The sequence below is a fragment of the Hemiscyllium ocellatum genome, chromosome 21 (assembly GCF_020745735.1).
Source record: "Hemiscyllium ocellatum isolate sHemOce1 chromosome 21, sHemOce1.pat.X.cur, whole genome shotgun sequence".
Taxonomy (NCBI): domain Eukaryota; kingdom Metazoa; phylum Chordata; class Chondrichthyes; order Orectolobiformes; family Hemiscylliidae; genus Hemiscyllium; species Hemiscyllium ocellatum.
Genome location: NC_083421.1, coordinates 64,387,754 through 64,414,171, shown reverse-complemented (window position 1 = coordinate 64,414,171; position 26,418 = coordinate 64,387,754). Strand labels below are relative to the sequence as shown.

Sequence of the window (26,418 nt, the reverse complement as noted above, 5' to 3'; positions counted from 1 at the left end):
CGAGTTTTAGTTTTCCAGACAGTTACTGAAATAAACTAATGGGTTTGTACTGAATCCTGATAAAGCTCAGGCCACATTCTGCCTGTGGGAGTACAGGCTCCGCGGTGCAGTAGGCCCCGTTGCCCATGGCGACGCGGATCGTCAATCCTCGTGAGGAGATGGTGCGGGGGGAACGTTTAACCAAACGGATCAGATTGTGAGGGCAATTTCCGGTCGGAGCGGTTCAGCAGCGGAACCGCTTCCGGTTTAGGAACACGTGAGGACATTCACCGGCGGAGGGTCAGTGCTGAGGGAGTGCCGCACTGTCGCAGGGTCGGCGCTGAGGGAGCGCCGCACTGTCCGAGGGTCGGCGCTGAGGGAGCGCCGCACTGTCGGAGGGTCGGTGCTGAGGGAGTGTCGGAGGGTCGGTGCTGAGGGAGTGCCGCACTGTCGGAGGGTCGGTGCTGAGGGAGCGCCGCACTGTCGGAGGGTCAGTGCTGAGGGAGCGCCGCACTGTCGGAGGGTCAGTGCTGAGGGAGCGCCGCACTGTCGGAGGGTCAGTGCTGAGGGAGCGCCGCACTGTCGGAGGGTCAGTGCTGAGGGAGTGGGCACCATTGAGGATGTTGTCTTGATGGGATTGTAACCATTCTCACTGAGCTGAAAACAACAAATTAGATTACTTACAGTGTGGAAACAGGCCCTTCGGCCCAACAAGTCCACACCGACCCGCCGAAGCGCAACCCACCCATACCCCTACATTTACCCCTTACCTAACACTACAGGCAATTTAGCATGGCCAATTCACCTGACCCGCACATCTTTGGACTGTGGGAGGAAACCGGAGCACCCGGAGGAAACCCACGCAGACACGGGGAGAACGTGCAAACTCCACACAGTCAGTCGCCTGAGGCGGGAATTGAACCCGGGTCTCAGGCGCTGTGAGGCAGCAGTGCTAACCACCGTGCCACCCAAACGCTGGCGATCACAACGGATCATACAGTATCCATGGAGAGAGAGTGAGCTAAAGCTTCCACTCTAATTGGCTCTTCATTTAGACTCAAAATGTTAGCTTCCTCTCTCTAAATGAATGCTGACTGACTCACATTTTGTTGTTTTTAGCAAAGATTTCAGCATTTGAAGTAACTTGCTCGCACGTGCTCTGTCTGAACTGTATTGTAGATATTGACAACTTGATGTTTTGTGGTGGTCAGGTGCATCTAGTGTTCTGGCTAATATTAAAACTTTGTTAGCTGGATTATCACATTGTTATTGCATTGCTGCACATGAGAATTTGCTGCTGCATTTCCTGAGTTAAATGCTTTGGAACATCTGGGAATTGTCTAAGACATTTTTAGGAAAGCAAATTCTTTTAAGCAGTAAAGATGTTGAAATAATTAAATTTCAGTATTATTATGTTGAGTTCTGTTTTGAAATATTTTATTCTGGAGTTTGACATTAAAATCAGAACTGCAAATGAAATTGGATAGTTAGAGTTAGGAAGGATGCATGTTAGGAAGAATGTAAAAACTTTGGGATGAGTTCAAGCGATGGAGGACTTCACAGAATATGGAGAGGCAAGAGAAGATGGGCTTCTCATCTGAAAGGAGAGCAGGTTTAGTGGAGAACAGATTTGTTGAGAATCATGTAAATAAACTAGGAGAAACTGTTTCCAGTGGTAGGACTGTCCGGAGCAACAAGATCCACACATCAACAGATACCAAGAAACATACATCTGCACGTAAAGACACATCGAGCTATAAACATACAACAATACGGATCCAGAGAGGTACAAGCTGAGAGCCACATGACCCACACAGCACACGTACGGATACCCTCACATATGGATAAACAGTTACCCAGACAGGTAGTCCCAGAGAGATACAGTTTGTCAATGTCACTGAGAATCCTAGGTGATTGTGTAAGGATTTACAGTATATGCATTTGGAGAGGCAAAGAATGATTCCGGATAGTCAGCATGGTTCTGTGCGAAGGAAAATTGTCTCAAATTTGATGTGATTTTTTTTTAAAGAGGAAGTAACCAAGAACATTGTGGGCAGAGTGGTAGATGTTGTGTACTTGGACTTTAGTAAAGCTTTTGACAAGGTTCCATATGATAGACTAATTAGTTAAGTTTGGCCAATTGGACACAATATTGACTTGACAGCAGGAGATGCTGTGACGGTAGTTTTTTGGACTGGAGAGCTGTGAGCAGCATTCCACAGGGATTGGTGTTGGGTCCACTTTTGTTTGTCACTTTATATATAAATTATTTAGATGAGAATAGAAAAAGCATGGTTAGTAAGTTTGCAGGTGACAGCAAAACTGGTGGTATAGTAGACAATGCCGAATATTAGCTAAGATTACAAAGCGATTTTGGTCAATTGGATCAATGAGTTGAATGGCAGCTGGAATTTAATTTGCAGAAATGCGATGTACTGTATCTTGGTAAAAGAAACAAGGACAGGACTTTACAATTAAAAGTAGGGCATTGGGTAGTGTTGTGGAACAGAGAGACTAGGGGGTTCAGGTTTATAATTCTTTGAAGTTTGCGACACATGTAGACAGTCTGATTAAGAAGGCATTACCTTCATTGCTCAGTCCTTTGAGTATGAGAGTTAGGATGTCATATTGAGGTTGTACAGGACATTGATGAGGCCTCCTTTGGAGTCCTGGTTGGACCAAACAGTCTGTTTCTGTGCTGCACAACTCTACAACATAGATTGATAGACAAGATATCCAGAGGGAAATCAGACATTTCTTTTGACGCAGTGAGTTGTTGTCGTCTGGAATGCATTTTAAAGTGAAATTGGATAAATATTTGAAAATGAGAAATTCGCAAGGAGAGAGCAGGAAATGAGGTTAATTTAGATACCTCTTTCAGAGAGCCAACACACACACACTGGGTGAATGGCCACCTCCTGTATATATTGATACACTGAACTATATTTGTAGGAATGGTTGTGTCCTTGTGGAGTGAATGGACAACGACTAGCAATGGCCAGCGTGAAACCAGGTCTCCCTGTGGGCAGGACTGCCTCAGCTGCATCAAAGCAGGACAAGCGAAAGAAATTGAAGAAGAAGATGATGATGTTTCCTTGGCCCAGAACAGCGGGGACCAAAAAAAACACTGGGCCACTACTGCCTCCTAGAGTTGCTGTGGAGTACTCCACCAACTGGAAGATACTCAGTCAGGTAAGGTTTAAATAAACACCTAAAGGAAAATATGTCTGTCTGAAAGAAAATCTTTGAAGATTAAGGTGAAAGTTTGTGTTTGATATGATGCTGGATATTGCTGAAGGCGATGCAGCGTCTGTGGAGAGAGAGCAGTATTGCAGTCTCTTCACATGAGATGCACACTCTACCTTTCCCTTTACAAGGTTGCTGGCTGACATTATCAGTGTTTCCTGCATTTGCCATTTTTTTGATGGTATTCTGCCTGGACTGAACACTCTGAGCTGGCTCAGGGGGTTTCACTGGTACTCATTTTGTCAAAAGCTAATGTAAAATGTAAGAACCTTCGGCTAACTCATTTCATTGGAACGAGCAATTGTCCTGTGTTTGAACCTGGGCACTTGGTCCTCCAGGGTGGGAGGTTATTAACAAAGTTCAGGTGATTTAGGACAGATGATTGTTTTTTTTCCCTGAGAATTGACCGATTTTTGGGACTGTCTGCTTCAGTAGGCTGTGTACCAGCAGGTGGATAGAGGGAATCAAAGATTCTTAGGGATAGATGGGACTGTGAAATTTGAAACAGATTAACCAAGATCTCATTGAGTGATAGAGCAAGGTTGAGGAGCTGAATGGCCTGCTCCTGCAAATGTTTGGATGTTATTGCCTTTCCCTTACAAAAAAACCCCACATTGTCCCTCAGTAGTCTATTACAGAAATATTGATTGCCTTAACCCTGTCTGGGGCCACAGCTGGAACTATTTTAAGATAAATTGTCAGGATGTGGGAGTCACTGGTAAGGCTTTGCAGTTATTGCTGATTCCTGGATACTGTGGGAATGTGCTCTTTGTCCTCCTCAAATTCTCAGTAGTGGATCCACACAAACAGAATGGTTTGTTGAACTCTCCAGAAAATAGTTAATTTTTAATCATAACACAAAAGCAGCAGACTCCAGATGCAGGAAATCTGAAATAAAATCTGATACTCCTGTCAGGTAGCATAACTGGAGAGAATCAGTTAATATTTCAGATTGATGATAGATGGTAAGCATGTTGGTTGGAGCAGGAGCACACTGCGTAAGGTGAGTGGGATATAAGTGTACAAAGGGTGGATAGTTTATAATAAGATGTGAACCTGGGTGAAAGGCGCTTTAGTTACAGCTGAATGGATACAACAGTATGTGGGGTGTGCGGGGCCTATAAAGTAATAGGAGAAGTAAATACATAACTGTCCCAAGCTCCGATGCTGCTGATGGATCCTGAACTGCAGCTTGGCTCTTACACCTGCTGGGTAATAAAAGGCTGAAATCCATCATGATCTCCTTCGAGTCATGGAGGTGTACAGCATTGAATCAGACTCTCTGGTCCAACCCGTCCATGCCGACCAGATATCCTAAACTAACCTAGTCCCATTTGCCAGCACTTGGCCCATATCCCTCCAAACCCTTCCCATTCATATACCCATCCAGATGCCTTTCAAATGTTGTAACTGTACCATCCTCCACCACTTCCTCTGGCAGCTCATTCCATACATGCACCACTCTCTGCATGAAAATGTTGCCCCTAAAGTCCCGTCTAAATCCTTCCCCATCCACCTTAAACCTAAGCCGTCTAGTTTAGAAGTCCCCCACCCCAGAGAAAATACCTTGTCTATTCACCCTATCCATGCCCCACACGATTTTAGAAATTTCTATAAACTCACCCCTCAGGGAAATTAGCCTCAGACTCATCAGCTAAAGGGTGATGACATTTAAGGCGGTGGATCTAGTCCAGGAAGGAATCCATGTTTCAATGAGCTCACACTTGGTGCTTCTATACTCCAAAACAACAGGCCCACCTATTCAGCTTTTCATAAGATCCACATCCAGGATCAACCCAGCGTGCCTTTTCTGAGCTATCTTCAAAGCCAGTGGAATAAAACTGGTTAACAGTAGGGGGTAGGTTTGCATGGGATGCTTTTTGGATGGTTGGTATAGACCCGATGGGCTGAATGGCCTACTTCTGCACTTTAGGGATTCTATGATATTCTGTGATTCACTCATTCTTATTAAGGGCTGTTATTTCAATCAGCTGATGAGTAAGGCAACTAATGCCAAGAAAGTTCCGGAAAGTAAATCCAAGATCCGATTGAAAGAGGAAGCATTGACTGTGGGAAAGGAGGATCACCAAGGAGTTAAACCAGAGAAAGGTGCAGAAAGCAATACCCGGCTGGACTCTCAAGCTACACATGTCCTGCAGAAAGGAAAGAGTTTGAAACCTGATGAAAGCCCCTCCCAGGGAACACAGCAGAGCACCAGAAAGAGAACCAGGAACAGCCAGGAATCTGCAGAAGAAGGTACTTCTGGGAGAAAAAAACAAACCAAGATTGAACCAGAAACTGAGAACCACATGGAGTAAGTTTGTGGGAAGTTTCCCTCATCATTCCCTCCATCCTCCACTTTACTGCAGAGCCCTGTTTGAGCTGAGCAGGTTGTGATTAAGCAGAACTGTTTAAAATTCTGTAGGGATGGAATAGAATAAATAACAGCAGTGCATAATGTTTTCAGTTATTCAGTGATATGTATGCTTTATGCAGGTCATCAAGTCAGTCTGTTTGGCTAATCTCTATTTCAAGATCTCTGGGCTGTTTCAGCTTATAATTATTTCCTGAAGCCACATTAGTGTAGTAGGTTATTTAATGTTCTCAGCCTTTTGGCTCTGGTCTGGAGTTAGGGGCTGGTTGTTAGTTGTTAGAATCTGAATTAAGTGAAAATAGTCGCGCCCTGCTCCGGTCCAGAATGACAACAACTGCCAACACTAAACTAACCCTCGGGTTTTCATCTCCGGCTTGTGAAGCTGCAATTCTTCCCTCCACCATAAGGTCCGAAGCTGGGATGTTCACCAGTGATTGCAGTGTTCAGCATTATTTGTGACTCTTCAGATACTGAAAGCAGTCCATCTCCAAATGCAACAAGATTTGGACAATATCCAGGCTTTGGCTGACAACTGGCAAATTATTCCCATACCACACAAATGTCAGGTTATGATCATCTCCAACAAGAGTGAATATAACAATTACCCCATGACATTTAATGGTGTTACCATCACTGAGTCCTATGGTATCAACATTTTGAGAGTTACTATTGACCAGAAACTCAACTGGATTTCCCATGTAAATTCAGTGACTACAAGAGCAGGTCAGAGGCTGGGAATACTGCCTTGAGTAACTCTCCTCCTGACTCCTCAAAGCCTGTCCACCATCTACAAGGCACAGGTCAGTAGTGTGATGGAATACGCCTCAATTGCTGGATGGGTGCAGCTCCAACAACACTCGAGCTTGACACCAACCAGGACAAAGCAGCCACTTGATTGGCACCACATCCACTCCCTCCACCCCCGAAGCTCAGTAGTTAGCAGTGTGTGCTCTCTACAAGATACACTGCAGAAATTCACTAAATAATCTTAGACAGCATCTTCCAAACCTATAACCAGAAAATCAAGGGCAGCAGATACGTAGGAACACTACCCCTTACATGTTTCCCTGTGAACCACTCATCATCCTGACTTGAAAATATATCACCATTCCTTCAGTTTTAGAGGATAAAATCCTGAATTCCCTCTCTAAAGGCATGTGAGTTTTACCAAATGAACTGCAGAAGTTCAAGAAGGCATCTCGCTACCTCAAGGGGAATTACGATTGGGCAATAAAAGCTGGCCCAACAAATGAAGTCCGACTCTCCTGATAAATTTTAAAACCCTCTGAGATATCTCTGCATATCCATTTCTGGTCATTCAGTATCCCCAGTTCTAGTTACCCATCTAGGAGCATAAGTTTCATTAGCATCCTGGATCATAAGCCCTAGATGCACTATTGCTTTCTCTGCTTTTAATGTGCTTCTGTATTGCTTTGTCTCAGCTTTTGTCTATCTGTCCTATTAAACTGCTTATATAACTTTTTGTTTCGGAGGTGTGGTATTGCTTGATGACACTTTGATGAATTGCCTTGCATGTTTTACTGCCTTAAAGATGCTGTATAAATACAAAACGTTGAAATGTTGTTTCATCTGTAACAGCTACTTCAGGTAGTGGGGTTAGTGTATTGTACTTCAATGCAGGATCAGAACCCAGTGTGGTTTTCTGTTACTTTCAGTGCACCGTCCTCACTCTCTGGTCTCCAACAGGCCTGATATCTGGTTTGATGATGTTGACCCAGATGACATCGAAGCTGCAATGGGGCCTGAAGCTGGACGTGTTGCTCGGCAGCAGATAGCACAAACAACAGGAAAGCCACACACTGCAGTACCAAGCTTGGAAAAGGTGCTGGTTAAAGATGAAGCCTTCCAGGGGTAGGTAGTCAGCAATTGCAGTTCATTTGTTAACTGATAGCTGTACTAATGGGGACAGGTTAATGGGAGCTTTAGTACATATCTAACCCCATGCAGTACCTGTCCTGGGAGTGTTTGGGGATGGTGTAGGGGGAGTTTTACTCCGTGTCTAACCTGGTGCAGTACCTGTCCTGGGAGTGTTTGGGGATGGTGTAGGGGGAGTTTTACTCCGTGTCTAACCTGGTGCAGTACCTGTGCTGGGAGTGTTTGGGATGGTGTAGAGGGAGTTTTACTCCATGTCTAACCTGGTGCAGTACCTGTGCTGGGAGTGTTTGATGGGGATGGTGTAGAGAGAGTTTTACTCCGTGTGTAACCTGGTGCAGTACCTGTCCTGGAATTGTTTAATGGGGATAGTGTGGAAACAGTGAGATTAGGAATAGACTGTTCAGCCATTCAGTCTTGCTGCTCCATTCTTTTATGATAATGGCTGATCTTCCAACTCAATAACCTGCCCTGCTTCTTCCCCATATTCTTTGATCTCTTTAACCCTTGGTGCTAAAACCAACTGCTCTTTGAAGCCAAAACACAATGTTTTCAACCACTCTCTGTGGTAGTGAATTCCACAGGCTCCCCACTCTCTGCAGAAGACATTTCTCCTCATTTCAGACCTAGATGATTTACCCCATATTCTTCCACTGTGACCCCCTGGTTCTGGACTCCCGTGCCATCAGGAATATCCTTCCTGCATCTCCCCTGTCTAGATCTGTTAGAATTTTGTAAGTTTCTATTAGATTTTCCTCATCTCCTTCTGAACTCCAAGAAATATAATCCTAGCTGATTCAACCTCTCCTGATGCATCAGTCCTGCCATCCCAGGGATCAGGCTGACAAACCTCTGCTGCACAATGTCTTGAGCAAGAACATCCTTCCCCAGGTAAGGACACAGCATTCCAGGTGTGGTCTCACCAATGCTCTGTACAATTGCAGCAGCTATCCCTGCTCCTGTACTCAAATCCTCTTGCTATGAAGGCCAACCTACTATTTGCCTTGTATACTATGTGCTATACCTGCACACTTCATCTCATTAACTGGTGTACAAGGCTCTTAGCATAATCCTCTCACTGTTCATAGTCATTCAAATCATAATCTGCCTTTCTGTTTTGGTTACCAAAGTGGATATTCCCCCCTTTTTTATCCACATTATTCTGCACCAGCCAGTCACACTGCATCCTCCTCACAGCTCACCCTTCCACCCAACTTTGTGTCACCTGCAGATTTTGAGATATTATGTATCATTCCCACATTTAAATCATTAACATATATTGTGAATGGCTGGGTCTGAGCACTGATATCTGCAGTAACCCACTGGTCAATATCTGCCATTCAAAAAAAGACCTGTTTATTTCAACTGTTTCCTGTCTGCTAAGCAATTTTCTGCCCATTCTATACACTATCCCCATTTCCAAGAGCTTTGATATTACAGGTTAATCTCTGTCAGACTTTGTCAAAAATCCAGATAAACTCCATCCACTTGCCCAGCCCTGATCAGCCATGTTCATTGCATCCTCGAAGAATTCCAGTCGACTTGTTAAGCATGATTTCCCTTTCATAAATCCATGCTGACTCTCTCTCTGACCCTGCCATTGTTTTCCAAGTTAAAAAAAAAGAAAGAATTGCATGTGCTTCAGTTGTGAGGAATGGTTAACTGATTTCTCTTTACAGACGCTGCCAGACCTGCTGAGCTTTTCCAGCAATTTCTGTTTTTGCTACTGTTTTCTAAGTGCTCTGTGTTAAAACTTTTGTAATGGACCCTAACATTTTCCCCATGACTGACATCAGGCCGACTGGTCTATAATTCCAATTTTCTGTCTCCCTCCTTTTTTTAAAATAGGGGGGTTCCATGAGCTGCCCATTCAATCCATAGGAACTGTTTCAATGTAAGAACCTTGGAAGACTATTCTAGGGCCACTTCCTTAAATATACTGGGACGCCGATTATCAGCTCCAGTTTTCAATCTCATCTATTTCCCCAACACCATTTTCCTTCTAATTTTGGTTTCCGTCTGTTCCGTCCTCTCACTAAACCATGTTCCCCAATATTTTTGATATGTTGATTTTCCTCCCCTTTGAACTCAGAACCAAAGTATGTGTTTAGTTGGTCAGCCATTTCGTTGTTCCTATTGTAAGTTTCAATTTCTGACTGGAAGGGGACCTACATTTGTCTTCAGTATTTTTCTGTTCACGTACCTGTAGGAATGTTTAATCGGTTTTTATGTTCCTTGCAAGCTACTCTCATACTGTTTTCCTTTTCTTAATCAATCCTCATGTCCTCCTTTACTGAATTCTAAACTGCTCCCAATTCTCAGGTTTATTTTCCCCAACTAAGTTGTATGCCTCTTCCTTGGATCTAATACTGTATTTACTAAACCTGGAAGCCAGGGTCTGGCAATCTTTCTCATTTAGACAGGAATGAACAATTGTTGCAATTCACCCATTAGTTCTTTGAATATTTGCCATTGTCTTTCCACTGTTATTCCTTTATGTAACGTTCCCCAAACTATCGTACCCAACTCGCGCCTTGTAACACGTTTCTTTTATTTAGATTCTGGTCTCAGTTACATCACTCTCCATCTCGATGAAGAATTGTATAATATTATGGTCACTCATCCTCAGGTAGCCTCTCACAACTAGATCAAAGGTAAAAGTGAGTACTGCAGGTGCTGGAGATTAGTGTCGAGATTAGTGGTCCTGGAAAAACCTGGAAGGGCTTTTGCCCGAAACGTCGATTTTCCTGCTCCTCGGATGCTGCCTGACCTGCTGTGCTTTTCCAGCACCACTGTAATCTTGACTCGCACTAGATCACCCATTCTTCCTTTCTCATTACACAATACGCAGTCAGAATTACCTGTTCTGTAGTCAGTTCATCAACGTCTTGGTCCAGAAAATCATCCTGTATACACTCCAGGAATTCTTCCTCTATGGTATGGTTATTAATTTTATTTGGCCAATCTTTATGCAAAATAAAGTCACCCATAATTACAGATGTTCCTTTATTGCGTGCATCTCTAATTTTCAGTTTAATACCATTCCCCACATCACCCCTACGGTATGGGGGTCTGTATCCAACCCCCACTCATGTTTTTTGTCCCTTGGTATTTCTCACCTTTACCCATACAGAATCCACATCATCAGAAATAAAGATCCTTCCTCACTTAATCTCCTCTCTAACTAATTCACTGGATTTTCCTTTGTTGTCTGTTCTTCCGAAATACAGAATACCTGGATAGTCAGCTTCCATCCCTGGTCACCGTGCAGCCATGGCTCTGTAATCTTGACAATATTATACCTGTTTTAATCTATTTGCACAATTAATTCATCCAGTTTATTGCAAATGTCCATATGTCGGTGCCCAAAGCCTTCAGGTTAGTCTTTCAGCATTACCTGTCTCACTCCAATTATTTTTCATGGTGTCGCTGTTTGATCCGAGCTCTTGATATCTTTGCGAATCACTTTCTTATTCCCCATTTCTGTCTTTTCTTGTCTTTGATTCCCCTTCCTCTGACTCCATGCATAGGTTCCCATAGCCCTCCCATTTTAGTTTGAAGTCTTCTAAGCTACTGCAGCAAATACTCCTCTTAGGGCATCAGTCCCAGACCTGCCCAGGTCTAACCCGGGAGCTTTACTCGCAGTCTAATCCTGTGTGGTTCCTGTGCCGGGAGTGTTTGATGAAGACAGCGTGGAGAGGCTCAGCTTTCAGTTTACGTGTAGAAGGAGCTTTACTACGTATGTAACCCCATACTGGTTGAGCCCAGGTTTGTAGCGATAAGACATTGGCTTTAGTTTTACTTAGGTGCTGCTGTTCTTTGTGACTGGGACTTTAAGGACTGTGTCTATCTGTCTGTCTGGATAAACTGTGCTGGCTGTTTTCGCAGACTCACCAAAGCAGTGGCAATGGACTGTGAGATGGTTGGCGTGGGTTCAGATAAAGTGGACAGCATCCTTGCACGTGTATCCATTGTGAACCAATTTGGAAAATGCATTTATGACAAATATGTGAAACCAACAGAAAAGGTGACGGATTACAGGACCTGGGTCAGTGGAGTACGACCTGCTGACATGAGGAATGGTGAGCTGTCTTCCTGAATCTTTTTACCTGGTTTTAGACAATAGACAATAGGTGCAGGAGTAGGCCATTCTGCCCTTCGAGCCTGCACTGCCATTCAATATGATCATGGCTGATCATCCTTAATCAGTATCCTGTTCCTGCCTTATCTCCATAACCCTTGATTCCACTATCCTTGAGAGCTCTATCCAACTCTTTCTTAAATGAATCCAGAGACTGGGCCTCCACTGCCCTCTGGGGCAGAGCATTCCACACAGCCACCACTCTCTGGGTGAAGAAGTTTCTCCTCCTCTCTGTCCTAAATGGTCTACCCCATATTTTTAAGCTGTGTATTTTTAAGTTTTAAATAATTGATGCAAAAATTTCAAACAAGAGTTTGGTGAGGGGCATTGGAAAGGACATCAGTGAATAAATAAGTTAACAAATTAGCAAACATGCCAGAACAGCCTGGAATTTCGGAGGCATTGCAGCAGAGAAACCTTTTGGGCCATGAATCTGGTCAGTATTTATCCTGCACTCCCCAAAGCCATATCCACAAGACACCAGTCAGGAGGGTGATGGAATACTCCCCACTTGCCTGGATGGGTGCAACTGCAACAACACTCAAAACCTGACACTGTCTAGGACACAGTAACCTTCTTGATTGGCACCACATTGACTCTTTCCACGACTGATGCTCATTAGCAGCAGTGTGTACCATCTACAAGGCGCACTGTTGAAACTCACCAAGGTTCCTGAGAACAGGATCTTCCAAACCCATGATAACTTAAATCTGAAAGGACTAGGGCAGTAGATATGTGGGAACACCAACCACTGCACATTTCCCTCACCAAGCCACTCTCCATCCTGACATGGAAATATATACGTTTCTTCAGTATATCTGGGTCACAATCCTGGAATTCCTCCCCCAGTGGTATTGTGGATCTACCTACAGTGCATGGCTTTCAGCTCAAGAAAGCAGATCACAGCTGCTTTAAGGGTAATTAGAGAGGGGCTATAAAAGCTGGTAATTAGAGAGGGGCTATAAAAGCTGGCCCAGCCAGTGACACCCACATCCAGGAGAGGGCAGAATCAACAGACCATGCTCCTGTATTTCTGGTATCTTGTCAATTCCTTGTTTTAATTGCTGAACTGTTAGTGGCCATTCTTACAGCTGCCTGACCCCTGACCTCTAGAGTACCATCCATCAACAATTCTGCCCCTCTGTCCTCCTTTTAAGACACCGATTAGTAACTATTTTGTGACCAAACTTTAATCTCGACTTCTAGAGTGGTATCCTGGTGTCTGGTTATGTGTCTTGTGTCTAATTTTAGTACTTCTACCTTGGGATATTTTACTAAAAGTGCTGTGTAGTTATTGTTTGTCAAGTGATCAAAATACACAGTAGCCTTATTCCTCCATAAGGAGAAGGACGGAGCAAGTGCTGGGATTTGTGGAATGAGAAAATAAATTGAAATTAAAATGAAGTTTTCCACCTGTCAGATCTGAGGTTTGTAAAGTTTGTGACAAAATGTTTAAAAGGGGAATCAAAAAAGGTTATAAAGTTGAGGTAGTCTGAAAAAATCAGTCAAGGAACAGAAGGGGAAGTCGTAAAAGATTTTATAAAATGTCTGTGAAGGTATAGGGTTATAAATGGAAGGAATAACTGGAAAGATAATTGAGTCTATGCTTTTGACACTCCGAACAGATAATGGAATAAAAGGGTGTGAGGAGATTTAGGCAGTTTAGGGAGGATAACTCCAGACTAGGAAAAAAATGATAAGATCCCACATCGACACTGTCAGCAGCATGGTCAGGAAGTCATGTAACAGTAACTATTAATATTCAACTTTTCGTAAAGAACTGTCCTATTTGTATCAAAGTTAGTTGTGTTTCTCTCTCCGCAGTGCTGACATGTTGAGTATTTCCAGCAATTTCCATTTTTGTTTTCCAGTATCTGCAATATTTGAACTTGCAGAATGTGCGTCTTTACCCCTTGTGTGCACTCGAAACTGATTTGACCGTTTTTGATTTGGTTTGGACTTTTGTTTAGGTGAAGACTTTAAAGTTGTGCAGAGGGAGGTTGCAGAAATCTTGGAAGGCAGAGTGTTAGTTGGTCATGCTGTCCACAACGATCTCAAGGTCAGTACCCACAATCCTTTGCTGTGTGGTTCAGTGTTTAGCGAGGTAACAGGGGGAGCTCAGGGTAATTCCTTTCCAGAGTAAAATTTGTAAATACAGTCAAATAACCTTCAAAGTATTTTTTTTAATAACCCAATCCCTTTCTCAGCTAAAGGATTCTTGGTTGATACTACAGCAAAATATTGTGTTTTGGAACCCATTGGAAATAGGAGCAGGAGGAGGCAGTTCACTTCAGTCACGCCTAATCACCCAGCTCCCTGCCAAATTTCCTCACTATTCCTTAACACTATCAGAATTAAAACTCAATAACTGAGCTTCAACAGACTTAAAGGGCAGAGAATTCCAAGGATAGAGCCCCATAAGACATTGGAGCAGAAAGTAGGCCCATATCTATAGGACACCAGTCAGGAGTATGATGGAATACTCCCCACTTGCCTGGATGGGTGCAACTCCAACAACACTCAAAACCTGACACTGTCTAGAACACAGTAGCCTTCTCAATTGCTCTGCCATTCAACCTTGGCTGATTAAGTTTCTCAAACCTATTCTCTTGCCTTCTCCCAATTACCCTTGATCCCCTGAATAATCAAGAACCATTGATCTCTGTCTTAAATATAGTTAATGCCCTGGCCTCCACAGCCTTCTGTGGCATTGAATTCCAAACATTCCCCACTCTCTGACTGAAGACGTTTCTCCTTATCTCTGTTTTGAAGAATTCCCCTTTACTCAAAGGCAGTGCCCTCAGGTCCTAGCTTCTCCTGCTAATGGAAACATTTTCCCAACTCCACTCTGTTCAGGCCTTTCAGTATTCTGTAAGTTTTAATAAGATTCCTCCCTCATCTTCCAAAACTCCATTCAGTATAGACCCAGAGTCCTCAAAAGTTCCTCGTACGTTAAGCCTTTCATTGGAATTAGAATTAGAATTAGATTCCCTACAGTGTGGAAAGAGGCCTCTCGGCCCAACAAGTCCACACCAACCCTCCAAAGAGTAATCCACCCAGACCCATTCCACTACCCTATATTTACCCCTGACTAATGCGCCTAACCTACACATCCCTGAACACGAAGGGCAATTTAGCATGGCCAGTTCACCTGAACTGCACATCTTCAGATTGTGAGAGGAAACCGGAGCACCCGGAGGAAACCCACGCAGACACGGGGAGAATGTGCAAACTCCTCACAGACAGTTGCCCAAGGCTGGAATTGAACCTGGGTCCCTGGCGCTGTGAGGCAGCAGTGCTAACCACTGAGCTACCGTGCTGCCCTTCATTCCTGGGATCATTTTAATGAACCTCCTCTGGACTTGCTCCCGGGCCAGTCCGGGCCAGTATATCCTTCCTGAGATATGGGACTCAAAATTGCTCTCAATGTTCTAAATGTGGTCTGACCAGAGCCTTTTAAAGCTTCAGAAGTATATCCCTCTTTTAAATTCTAGTCCTGTTGAAATAGAGTCCAACCTTGTATTTGCCTTCCTAACTACTGACTCAACCTGCAAGTTAACCTTGAGAGAATCCTGGACTAAGACTCCCAAGACCCTATGCACTCAGACTTCTGAATCTTTTCCCCATTAGAAAATAGTCTATGCCTCTATTCTTCCTACCAAAGTGCAGGATCTCACACTTCCTGCCTCCTCGATGCTACCTCTCCCTCCACTTATCTTTGTATCATCTACAACCTTCACCAGAATGCCTCATTTCCTTTATCTAGATTGTTAATGTATAAAGTTAAAAGTTGTGGTCACAACACTGTCCTTGGCGGAACACCATTGGTCAGGGACTGCCTTCCTGAAAAGAACCCTTTTATCCCACTCACCGCTTTCTGCTGGACAGCCAGACTTCCATCCATACTAGCACGTTGCCTGTGACACTTAGCAGCCTCCCGCGCAGCATATTATCAAAGGCCTTCTGAAAGTCCAGGTAGATAATATCTATTAGCTCTCCTTGGCCTAACCTACTCATTATCTCCTCAAAGAATTCCGACAGACCTGTCAGGCATGATCTCCCCATGATGAAACCATGCTGACTTGGCTGATTTTACCATGTACTTTCAAATATTCAGAAATCTCATTCTTCACAATGGACTCCAAACTCTTACCAATGACCGAGGCCGGGCTACTAGGTCAATAATTTTCCATCTGTTGCCTCACATCCTTCTTAAACAGGGGGACTACATTAGCAATTTTCCAGTCCTTTGGAACCCTCCCTGACTCCAATGATCCCTGGAAGATCACTACTAAAGCCTTCACTATCTCTTCAGCTATCTCCTTCAAAACTTTGGGGTGTAGTCCATCTGGTCCAGGTGATTTATCCACTTTCAGACGTTTCCGTTTCTCAAGCACCTTCTCCTTGATGAAGGTGACCGTACTCACCTCTGCCCTCCAACTCTCTTGAATGTTTGGGATATTACTCATGTTTTCCCCCACGAAGACTGACACAAAGTATTGGTTCAGTTCCTCCCCCATTTCTTGTTCCCCGTTACTACTCCTACAGTGACATTTTTCAGCAGCTGACTGGCAACATTTGCCTCTCTTGTACCCTTTATATATCAAAAGGAACTCTTGCAATCTTTTTTTCTTAGTTTGCCCTCATATATTTAATCTTCTCCCTCCTTTATTTCTGTTTTAGTTTATCCTCAGTTGGTCTTTGTAAGCTTCCCAATCCTCCGGCTCCCTATTAACCTTCGCCGCATTAAATGCTTTTTCATTTGCTTTTGTGCTGTCCCTCACTTCCCTTGTCAGCTATGGTCGCCTCATCTTTCCTTTAGTATGCTTCTTTTTCCTTGGTATGAATCTCTGCTGTGTCTTCCAAATTATTCCCAGAACAATGGCGGCACGGTGGCTTAGTGGTTAGCACTGTTGCCTCACAGCACCTGGTACCCGGGTTCGATTCCAGCCTCAGGCAACCTCTGTGTGGAGTTTGCGCGTTCTCCCCGTGTCTGTGTGGGTTTGCCCCAGGTGCTCCTGTTTCCTCCCACAGTCCAAAGATGTGCAGGTTAGGGTGAATTGGCCATGCTAAATTGCCCATCGTGTTAGGTGCATTAGTCAGGGGTAAATAAAGGGTAGGGCAATGGGTCTGGGTGGGTTACTCTTCGGAGGATCGGTTTGGACTTGTTGGACCTGTTTCCATACTGTTGGGAGTCTAATCTTTAAAAAACAATTCCTGTCATTGCTGCTCCACTGTCTTTCCTGCTTGGCTCCTCTTCGTCAATCCTACCCAGCTCCTCCCTCATGCCTCTGTAGTTGCCTTTTCTGTTACATCTGATTCCAGTTTCTCCCATACAAACTGCAGCATAAATTCTATTATGTTACGATCACTGCCTCCTAAGGGTTCCTTCACCTTAAGCTCCCTTATCAAGTCTGCCTCATTGCCCAACACTAAATCCAATATTGCCTGTTCCCTAGTGGGCTTCATCACAAGCTGCTCAAAAAAAACCCATCTCGTAGACATTCCACAAATTCCCTTTTCTGTGATTCACTGCCACCCTGATTTTCCCAGTCCACCTGCAGATTGAAATCCCCCATGATGATTGTAACCTTACCTTACTTACACACCTTTTCTATCTCCTGGTGTATCTTTTGTCCCACATCCTAACTACAGTTTGGAAGCCTGTACGTAACTCCCATTATGGGTTCCCTTTACCTTTGCTGTTCCTCAATTCTCGAGTAAAAAGTGAAGTCTGCAGATGCTGGAGATCAGAGCTGAAAATGTGTTGCTGGTTAAAGCGCAGCAGGTCAGGCAGCATTCAAGGAACAGGAAATTCGACGTTTCGGGCCAGAGCCCTTCATCAGGAATCCGATGAAGGGTTCTGGCCCGAAACGTCGAATTTCCTGTTCCTTGGATGCTGCCTGACCTGCTGTGCTTTAACCAGCAACACATTTTCAGTTCCTCAATTCTACCCACACAGATTGTACATCATCTGACCCAATGTCGTTTCTCACTTTCGACTTAATTCCATTTCTTACTAATAAGGCAACCCCATCCCCTCTGTCCACCTGCCTGCCTTTTTGATAAGATGTATATCCTTGGATATTTAGCTTCTGGTTCTGGTAATCTTGCAAACATGTCTCTGTGATGCCCACCACATCGTACCTGCCAATTTTAAACTGTGCAACAAGCTCATTTACCTTATTCCTTATACTGTGTGCATTCATATATAACACAGTCCCTCTTCTCAGTGTCATCCCTTTATCTAATGTGCTTGGAGTTAGATTCCTAAGCCTTTCCAAATAGTCTGTCCTATTTTGTGTTCTGGAGACTTTAATAACCCCTCCTGAGATCTCCGTTCTTTTCATTTCGTTTTCCCATGCGGTTGAATCCACCCTCACAGATGTTAACCTGCTGCTTTGTTTCCCATTGGCCATTATCCTCCTTGGAGTTTTACCTTTCCTTTTCCCTTTCCCTCCAACTTTTGTTTTAAAGTCCTGCTGACTATCCCACACTTTCACAGGAGAAGAACATCCTCATCTCTGTCTAAAAAGGCCTATATCCTGAGACTCTGCTCCCTGGTTCTGGGCTCACCATATATCCTGTCACACCATGTGACAGTCTTATACATTTCAGTAAGAACCTGTCGCATTGTTCAAAACTCTTAAGAAATACAGATCTAATCTCTTCAATCTTTCCTCATAAGGCAAACCTGCCATCTCAATGGATGAGTTTGATGAATTTCCACTGCACTCTGTGGGGTGGGGGGGGGGAGAATCCAGAGAACATGAATTCATATTCTGCCTGAGGTAGTGGAATTTGAATTCTTTTTAAAATAAAAGTCTGGGATTGGTAAAATTGGCCACCAAACTGTCAGATTGCTGTAAAACTCCCAACTAGTCACTAACATCCTTTTGGGAAGGAAGTCTTGTCTTTACCTGTTTGTGGTTCTGGATTCATGTTTGTGTCTTATGCAGATGGAAGACTCAAACTCTGTTCACTTAATTCAAACCCGACCACAAAATTTGCCACTTTCCATGTCAACACTGCTTTGTCATTGGTTTGTCAAGCCTTTCTAAATCACTCTTCAATTGCTTAGGTCTGCAAACCATAGAACACATGTTTTAATGTAAATATTAATGTCAAAGAGTACTACTGAAAGGAGGAATCTATACAGGCAGCAGCTGCCTGCATTTGTCACTGTGTTAATTAATTGTTGTCTAATTTGCCACAGATTCTGTTCCTGGATCATCCAAAGAAGAACATTCGTGACACACAAAAATACAAACCTTTCAAAACAGCCGTCAGAGTAAGTAAAGTGACGTTTGAATTTGTCTATCACAGCTGCTTATTGAACATGATGAGAGAGTGTAAGCAGCACAATTGTTGGTTGTTAAACATGCCTGTCACCTGATTGGAAATTTATTTCGTCACTCAGTGACAGAATCAAGCCACTTTTCTTTTTTAACACATTCTTTCATGGAATGTCAGCATCACTGGCAAGGCCACCATTTGTTGCCCACCCTAATTGCCCTTCGACTGTGTCTCTTTCTCAGACAACAGTTCAGAATCTACCCTAATGTTCTTTTAGGGAAGGAATCTGCCCTCGTTACATGTGACTCCAGACCCACAGCCATGTGGTTGATTCTGAGCTGCCCTCTTAGCAATGGACGATAAATGCTGACCCAGCCAGTGATACCCTCACCCCATGAATAGATGTTAAAAAGAATTATTGGAGTCACACACACATTTCTTTCCCATAGAAGCATCAGGAAAGCAGATGAGCTTTTACAACAATCCATTAAGTGACTACCATTAGACTAGCTTTTAATTCAACCTGTTCAGAAATGTTATCACATGTCTCTGGAGCAGGTGGGACGTGAACTTGGGCCTCTTTCCTCAGCCGCAAGGGCCCTTTCTAAATTTCAGATTTGTTAATTAAATTTAAATTCCACCAGCTTTTATTGTGGGATTTGAACCCAGGACCACAGAGCGTTCATTAATCTCAGTCTCTGGGTTACTAATGCAAAGGTGGGAGCGGCAGGACCACTCTATCAAAACTATCCCTTAGGTCCAATTCCTGGGTAGTCCATTGGCTTTGTAACATTCTTGGCCATTAGTAACACACGCAGCCACCTCTTCACAGCACAGACACAGACCATGCAGTCTAACATGTTCATTCACAATAAGCCCCAGCTGCTCATTATGTAAACCCATTAGAACGGCCTTCTATTCTTTACTCCCTCAAAAGTAAAACTCCAGCCAATCTTTAACTTTCTCCCAAATGCATCCATAGTAGCTCGTTGGTGTACTCAGGTGAGGTCAGCCACACTGTGTGGTTGTTCAGGAACCTGATTACAGGTTCCACAGTAGAGATTGTGATGAAAAGTTCATGAATTGAGGAGTGCACAGTCTTCTCTGCTTGTAGTGTACAACTTTGTTGCTAGGAATAACCACCTGTGATTTTTGTGTAGGACTGAATAAGGATGACTGGGGGCATTTTTTCTGTTTTTCCAAGCCAGAGCATATTAAACAGTCCATTTATTACCTTCGTTTCTATACATTACCTTTTTGTTTATATAAATGATTCAGTTTTCTTTTTTCTCCATAGTGTGGCCGCCCTTCCCTCAAGCATTTGTGTAGTAAGGTCCTAAAGGTCAAAGTTCAGGAGTCCGAACATTCCTCGGTGAGTGTTCATTGAGAATTTTATCATTCACTCTGATAGAGAAATTCTGCAACAATTATACCCGCTGTGTTCGGACTGTTGTTGGAAATGCTGAATATCCAATAGGTGTCAGGTTTTGTTTACTCTTGCAATATCAAACTATCTCAACTAAGTGGACAAGGTGAAACTGATAAAGAAAATAAAAGCTCATGAGATTTAGGATAACTTGGCAAAACAAATCTAAATTTGACTTAGTGATAGGAGACATTGGGTGGTGGTAGCAGGCTGTTTGTGTGATTGAAGCCCAGTGTGCTGCGGTCTACCATAGCGATCAGTATCGGGTCCCTCACTGTTTACAGCGTGTAAAGTGAAACTATGGGAAAGATGATAAATTTGCAGATGACACAACTGGGCAGTTGGCAATGAGGAGGTAGGTGTTAGGTTGTAGGAAATTATAAACAGATTAGACAAATCAATGGTAGGAGCATGTAATTTAATCCTGGTAAATGTGATGTACTTTTGGGGAAAGAAATAAGGTAGGGAAGTAGTCAAGGAATGGCAAGACACCAAGAAATTCAGAAGAACAGAGGGATATGAGGGAGCTTGTCCATAGATCCCTCAAGGCAGCAGGACAGAGTAATAGAGTAGTTAGGAAGGAATAAGGACACTTGCCTTTATTGGTCATGGCATAGATTACAAGATCAGAGAGGTTATGTTGGAGCTGTCCAGCACTTGGGTTAGGCCACTGCTGGAGCACTGTGTGCAGTTCTAGTCACCGCACTACAGGATGGATGTGATTGCACTGGACGGGGTGCAGAGGTGATTTCGCCAGGATGTTGCTGCAATGCTCCACCCCAGACGACAAGGGGAGGCTGGATAAGCTCAGGCTGTTTTCTTTTGAGCAGAGAAGGTTGAGGGTGAACTTTTGATAGAGGTGTATACGATTGAGAGGCATAAACAGGGTGAATAGAAATCTGCCGTTCCCCTTGCCTGAAGGATCAATAACAAGCAGCATAATTTTAAAGTGCAAGGCAGGAGGTTGAGGAAACACTTCACCCAGAGGGTGGTGGGGCCTGGGATGTGAGTTGAGATGGGAAACCTCAATCTTTTAAAAAGTGCTTGAACATTCAAAGCTTTGGGTCTAGTGTGGGAAAGTGGGAGGAGTGCAAGTAGTGGCACATTTTCGGTAGCACCTTGATCCTATAAGTTGCCTCCTTGTCATCTTTATGTTCTCTACTGCCTTATGTGGGTTGCAGTCCCCCACACACTGACTCTCACTGGGGTGTGGTCCCCCACACACTGACTCTCACTGGGGTGTGGTCCCACACACACTGACTCTCACTGGGGTGCGGCTCCCACACATGCTGACTCTCACTGGGGTGCGGCTCCCACACACGCTGACTCTCACTGGGGTACAGCTCCCACACACACCCACTCTCACTGGGGTACAGCTCCCACACACACTGACCCTCACTGGGGTGTGGCTCCCACACACGCTGACTTCTGACTGCTGAGCTGCTTGTTGGTGCTGATCATATCTGAGCATGAACGTGGAGAGGTTCTCAGCCAGACTTGCTGCTTGTGATCTATGTGCGGTGAGGACAGAAAATCTAATGCTGATGCACCCCCTGGCATGATGGCTGTTTTGTTAAACTGAAGGAGAGTCTGCACTGGTAGAACCTGTGCCCAGCAAGAGGCAAGTGAAAATGAGATTTATACAAGTACATCAGTTTGAACAAACCAGACTTGGCACCACTACCCACCTAACTGTGTTTTCTTTCCTTTGTTCTTGCTCTGTAGGTACAGGATGCACAGGCAACAATGAGACTTTATACACTGGTGAGGCAGAAGTGGGAAGCTGATGTGAAGGCAAAGTACAGAACAAAGAAACAAGTGGTGAAGGTGGGGAAACCAAATCTTGAAGCTAAATGTAAAAAAACTTGTCAGAAAGTGATTCTTCCCATCCACCCAAAGCCGGGTGATCTGTGAAAGGTCTGCCCTCTCACCAATATTACAGATGAAGACTCTGGTGTGAGGTGGCACTTGTATTTTTGCCATCAGTTGAGTATTGTAGTTCAGTAGCTGGTTAATGTTCAGCAGGCTGACTATTCACTGGTAACACTGCATCTGGGTGATTTCATACAGCAATCAATCCTGTAATAGAACTTGGACTGAATTTGTTTGGAGTTACTTTTCTTGCTTGAGTTTTAACTTGTAAGATGTGTACGTTTCTTGTTATTCTAGCTCTGATGATCTACAAAAATAAAATGTCTCTAGAACTATCACTGAATATGAACTAAATCAGTGATCAGAAGAACAGAATATCTTCCATACACAGAGTAAACTTCAAACACTCCCAGTACAGGGACAGCACGGAGTTGGATGTGGAGTGAAGCTCCATCGACATAGCAGCCACAATCGCTCGTTCTTACTCTGATTAAATTCTACATTTCTCTTCAGTCACTCATACTAATAGACTGTGTTCTGGATTCTGATTTATCTACTGTGGACAGCTGTTTTCAAATCTTCAGAGCCATGAAAATCAAACTGCATGTACCAAGAAATTAATTTAATGGCATGCAGTGGTGAATATAAACAGGATGGTCAGGAAGTTGAGTCTACCTGTCCCACTCCTTTGCTTCACTTAAAAGGGCTGATACCAAGTAGCACGGAGATTTACCCATTGCCTTCACTGGCGAAGTAAGTGAACTGGTGCTGAATAAAGGGGATGATTTTAACTCTACCTACACTCCTCTGAAACAGATTTAGAATATACTTCACTTGATATTTTTATGGACCCAGTGGGACTCACCCAGCCGCTTCAATCCAAATGATCTTGAATCGAGATGTGTTTAACAGGAAAAAGGTCAGTGTTGTAAACAGACTCTCTGACATGGGTGGCATGGTGGCTCAGTGGTTAGCATTGCTGCCTCATAATAGGTGCAGTTCCAACTTTGGGTGACTGTGGAGTTTGTACATTGTCCCTGTGTCTGTGTAAGTTTCCAGACGCTCATTAAACAGGCGTAGATTAGGTGGATTTAGGGTGTGGGTTTGCTCACTGAGCTGTAGATTTGATATCCATAGGTTGCACATCAAACCTAGACCCTAAACCTCAACCTGAGCTACAAACCTTGCAAAAATTAGGTGGATTGGCCACATTAAATTAGCTATCATGTGCAAAGGGTTTAGAGGGATAAGAGTCAAATGCTGGCAAATGGGACTAAATCAGTTTCTGGTATCTGGTCAGCATGGACCAGTTGGATCAGCATGGACCAGTTTCTGGTATCTGGTCAGCATGGACCAGTTGGACCAAAGAATCTTTCCGTACAAAATAACTCCATGGCTATGACTGGATTTGGCCATTCTGACTCAGAAACATATCACTGGTCCTTCAGTGTTGCTGAAGGAGGGTTTAGAGCTCCTTTTGTAACAACATTGGATTTACCTACACTTTCTGAACACAGCCATTTCAACTCGGGGATTACCTCCACCACCCTGCTACAGGCAATGAGTAGTGGCTTTGTTAGTGATGTCCATTCCAGTCAATAAATGTAAGAGAATTATAGTCATTAGTTGCCGTACTTCAGCCTTGGCCCTGTGGCTGAGAGAGAAGCAGGTATAGAGTCAACAGCATTGAGATGCTCTGAGTAGATCTCTAACAACTGCACCCATTTTTAAGACTGTAACTGGACAGTACCACACCGTACAGGCCTACTGACTCTCAATGTTGTGCCAACCTTTTATCCTATTTTAAGATCAAACTAACCTACGTACCCTTCATTTTACTATTATCCATGTGCCTATTCAGGAGTCGCTGTCAGTGCATTCCACACACCCACCACTCTTTTTGTGTAAAGAACCTACCTCTGTTATCTCCCCTAAACCTTCCTCCAATCACCTTTAAAATTGTGCCCATTCGTGATAGCCATTTCCACCCTGGGGAAAAGTCTGAGTATTCCCTCTTATCATCTTGTACACCTCTAACAAGTTGCCTGTCACTCTTCTTCACTCCAATGAGAAAAGCACCGAGTGGGGATATTCTCTCTGAGTTTATTATTCTGATTTTACATCTATCATTGACAAGAGACCATTAACTGGGATGCTGCCTGACCTCTGGAGTATTTGCAGTTTTGATTCAAAGTTTCCAGCAGCTGCAGTGAAGAATGCTGCTCTTGTGTTGGTTATGATCATGCAAAGAGTAAATGTGTATTTCTCCAGTGACTTTCACAATCCTGGGAAATCCAAAAAGGTTTCAACATTGTTCAAGTATTTTTTCAGTGTAATTACTGTTGTGGTGCAGAAACATTGGAGTCAATTTGATTCAGTTGTTATATTACTGATCATATCTTTTGAGGAATAAATTATTGCCCACCATACTGAGAATTACCTGAACTACTTTGATCAACAGCAATGGTGGAAAATAGTTCCCAAATCTAATGTTCCATCTGTGGCACAGTGCTCCCTCAATAATGATTCTCTGATAGTGTGATGCTTCCTCAGTTCTGAGCCTTGGACAATGTGATGTTCACTGAGTATTGCCCCTTAGATGGTGCAGTGCTCCCTCAGTACTGACCCTCAAACAATACGGCATTCCCTCAGTACTGACCCTCAAACAATACGGCATTCCCTCAGTACTGACCCTCGGATTTTGCAGCACTCCCTTAGAACTGACCCTCAGATGGTGCAGAGCTCCGTCGGCTCTGTCATTGGAAATATCAGGCAGGATCACAGCTCTCTGCAGTGAGATAGGATCCCAGTTCTTTCTGAATAGAGGTTTTCCTTGAAGCTCTGGAAGAAACACATTCACAACAAAGATGTGGAGTTGAGGGAAAAATAACATGATTCAGGATGTGACCCAAAAGTTCTGAACTTTTGGAGGGAGTGTGATTATTGCGAAGCTTGAGTTGCGGGAGCCTGCATCAGTAGAATTGCTGCCTGCTTATGTTATTGAGATTGAGAACACTTTGACAGCTGTCTGTGACTGAAGATTGGTGATGAAGCAGAAAACTATAATCAGCACTGACCATGCTGGGACTCATTCTTCTGTTTATTAAAAACATGATTTTAAATTAAATGGAGTCCTTTGTGTTCCTGCTGTCTTCATTCTGAGCACCTGCCTCTTCTGCCTGCAATTTTGAGAGTGTAGAATCCAGCACAATGACAATATCCTGAAGGGAGAATGAGAATATCCATAAATGACTAATTTTTATTTCCCTATCTCCTCTGCAGGGTTCAAGACTCAATTGTTCTCTTACTGTAAGTGCTAGCCATCCTGGAAACTGCCCCTCTCAATTCAGGCTAATCTGGGATAATACAGGGATAACAGGAAGCCATTCTGTCCATAGGTCTGTCATTCTAGTAAATCATTGATATGCATCTCTTTTAATTATACAAGTAATACTAGAAATACTCCACAAAGGCAGTATTGCTGGACAGAAAATGAATTAATATTCAGGTCAATAACCTTTTGTCATAACTCATATTTACTTAATGTTTTTCCCTCCACGTATTATACCTGATCTATTGATACTTTCAAATATCTGTTTTTTTTAATTTCAGATTTCCAGCAATCCCTTTTTTTTGTCATTGTGCTTAAATCCATTCATCTGCTTCTGCCCTGTATCCTTAATCCCTTTGCTCAGTAAACAATTTACAGTTCTGAATATTTCAGTTGCACCTCAGTCTCCATCCTCCAGCGATTTGGAGGAAGTTCCAGATTTCCTTTTATTCCTTTCACCACTACCCTTCTCCCATTCTGCACAAGATGAAATAAATGCTCCCTACCTGCCCTATCAAATCCTTTCATTTTCTTAAACTTCTCCATTAGAATCACCCCTTAAATTTCTTACTTGAAGGTATGCCAGTGTGTGCAGGTGTCCTGAATTTAAACACATTGCTAGAAAAGCTCAGCAGGTCTAGCAGGATCTGTGGAGAGAAATCGGAGTTAACATTTCAGGTCTGGTGACCCTTCCACATAAGGTTTCAGGTCACTGAACCCAAAACATTAGCTCTGATTTCTCCTCACAGATGATGCTAGACCTGCTGAGCTTTTCCAGCAATTTGTTTTTATTTCTGATTTACAGCATTCACAGTTTTTAAGTTTTTACTTTGCCCCTGAATTTAACACTTTTTACTTTA

At 43.4% G+C, this 26,418-nt stretch overlaps 1 protein-coding gene across 1 annotated transcript; it reads left to right on the top strand.

Moving 5' to 3' along the window:
* Window positions 1-222: 222 nt before the first annotated feature.
* On the top strand, window positions 223-25,332 carry rexo4 (REX4 homolog, 3'-5' exonuclease). The gene is made up of 9 exons (XM_060841645.1): window positions 223-279; window positions 2,932-3,171; window positions 5,199-5,539; window positions 7,307-7,471; window positions 11,381-11,574; window positions 13,604-13,692; window positions 18,850-18,924; window positions 20,227-20,301; window positions 22,081-25,332. Exons 2-9 carry the CDS (start codon window positions 2,974-2,976, stop codon window positions 22,267-22,269), a joined length of 1,326 nt encoding a protein of 441 aa, XP_060697628.1. The 5' UTR covers window positions 223-279; window positions 2,932-2,973; the 3' UTR covers window positions 22,270-25,332.
* The last annotated feature ends 1,086 nt before the right edge of the window (window positions 25,333-26,418 follow it).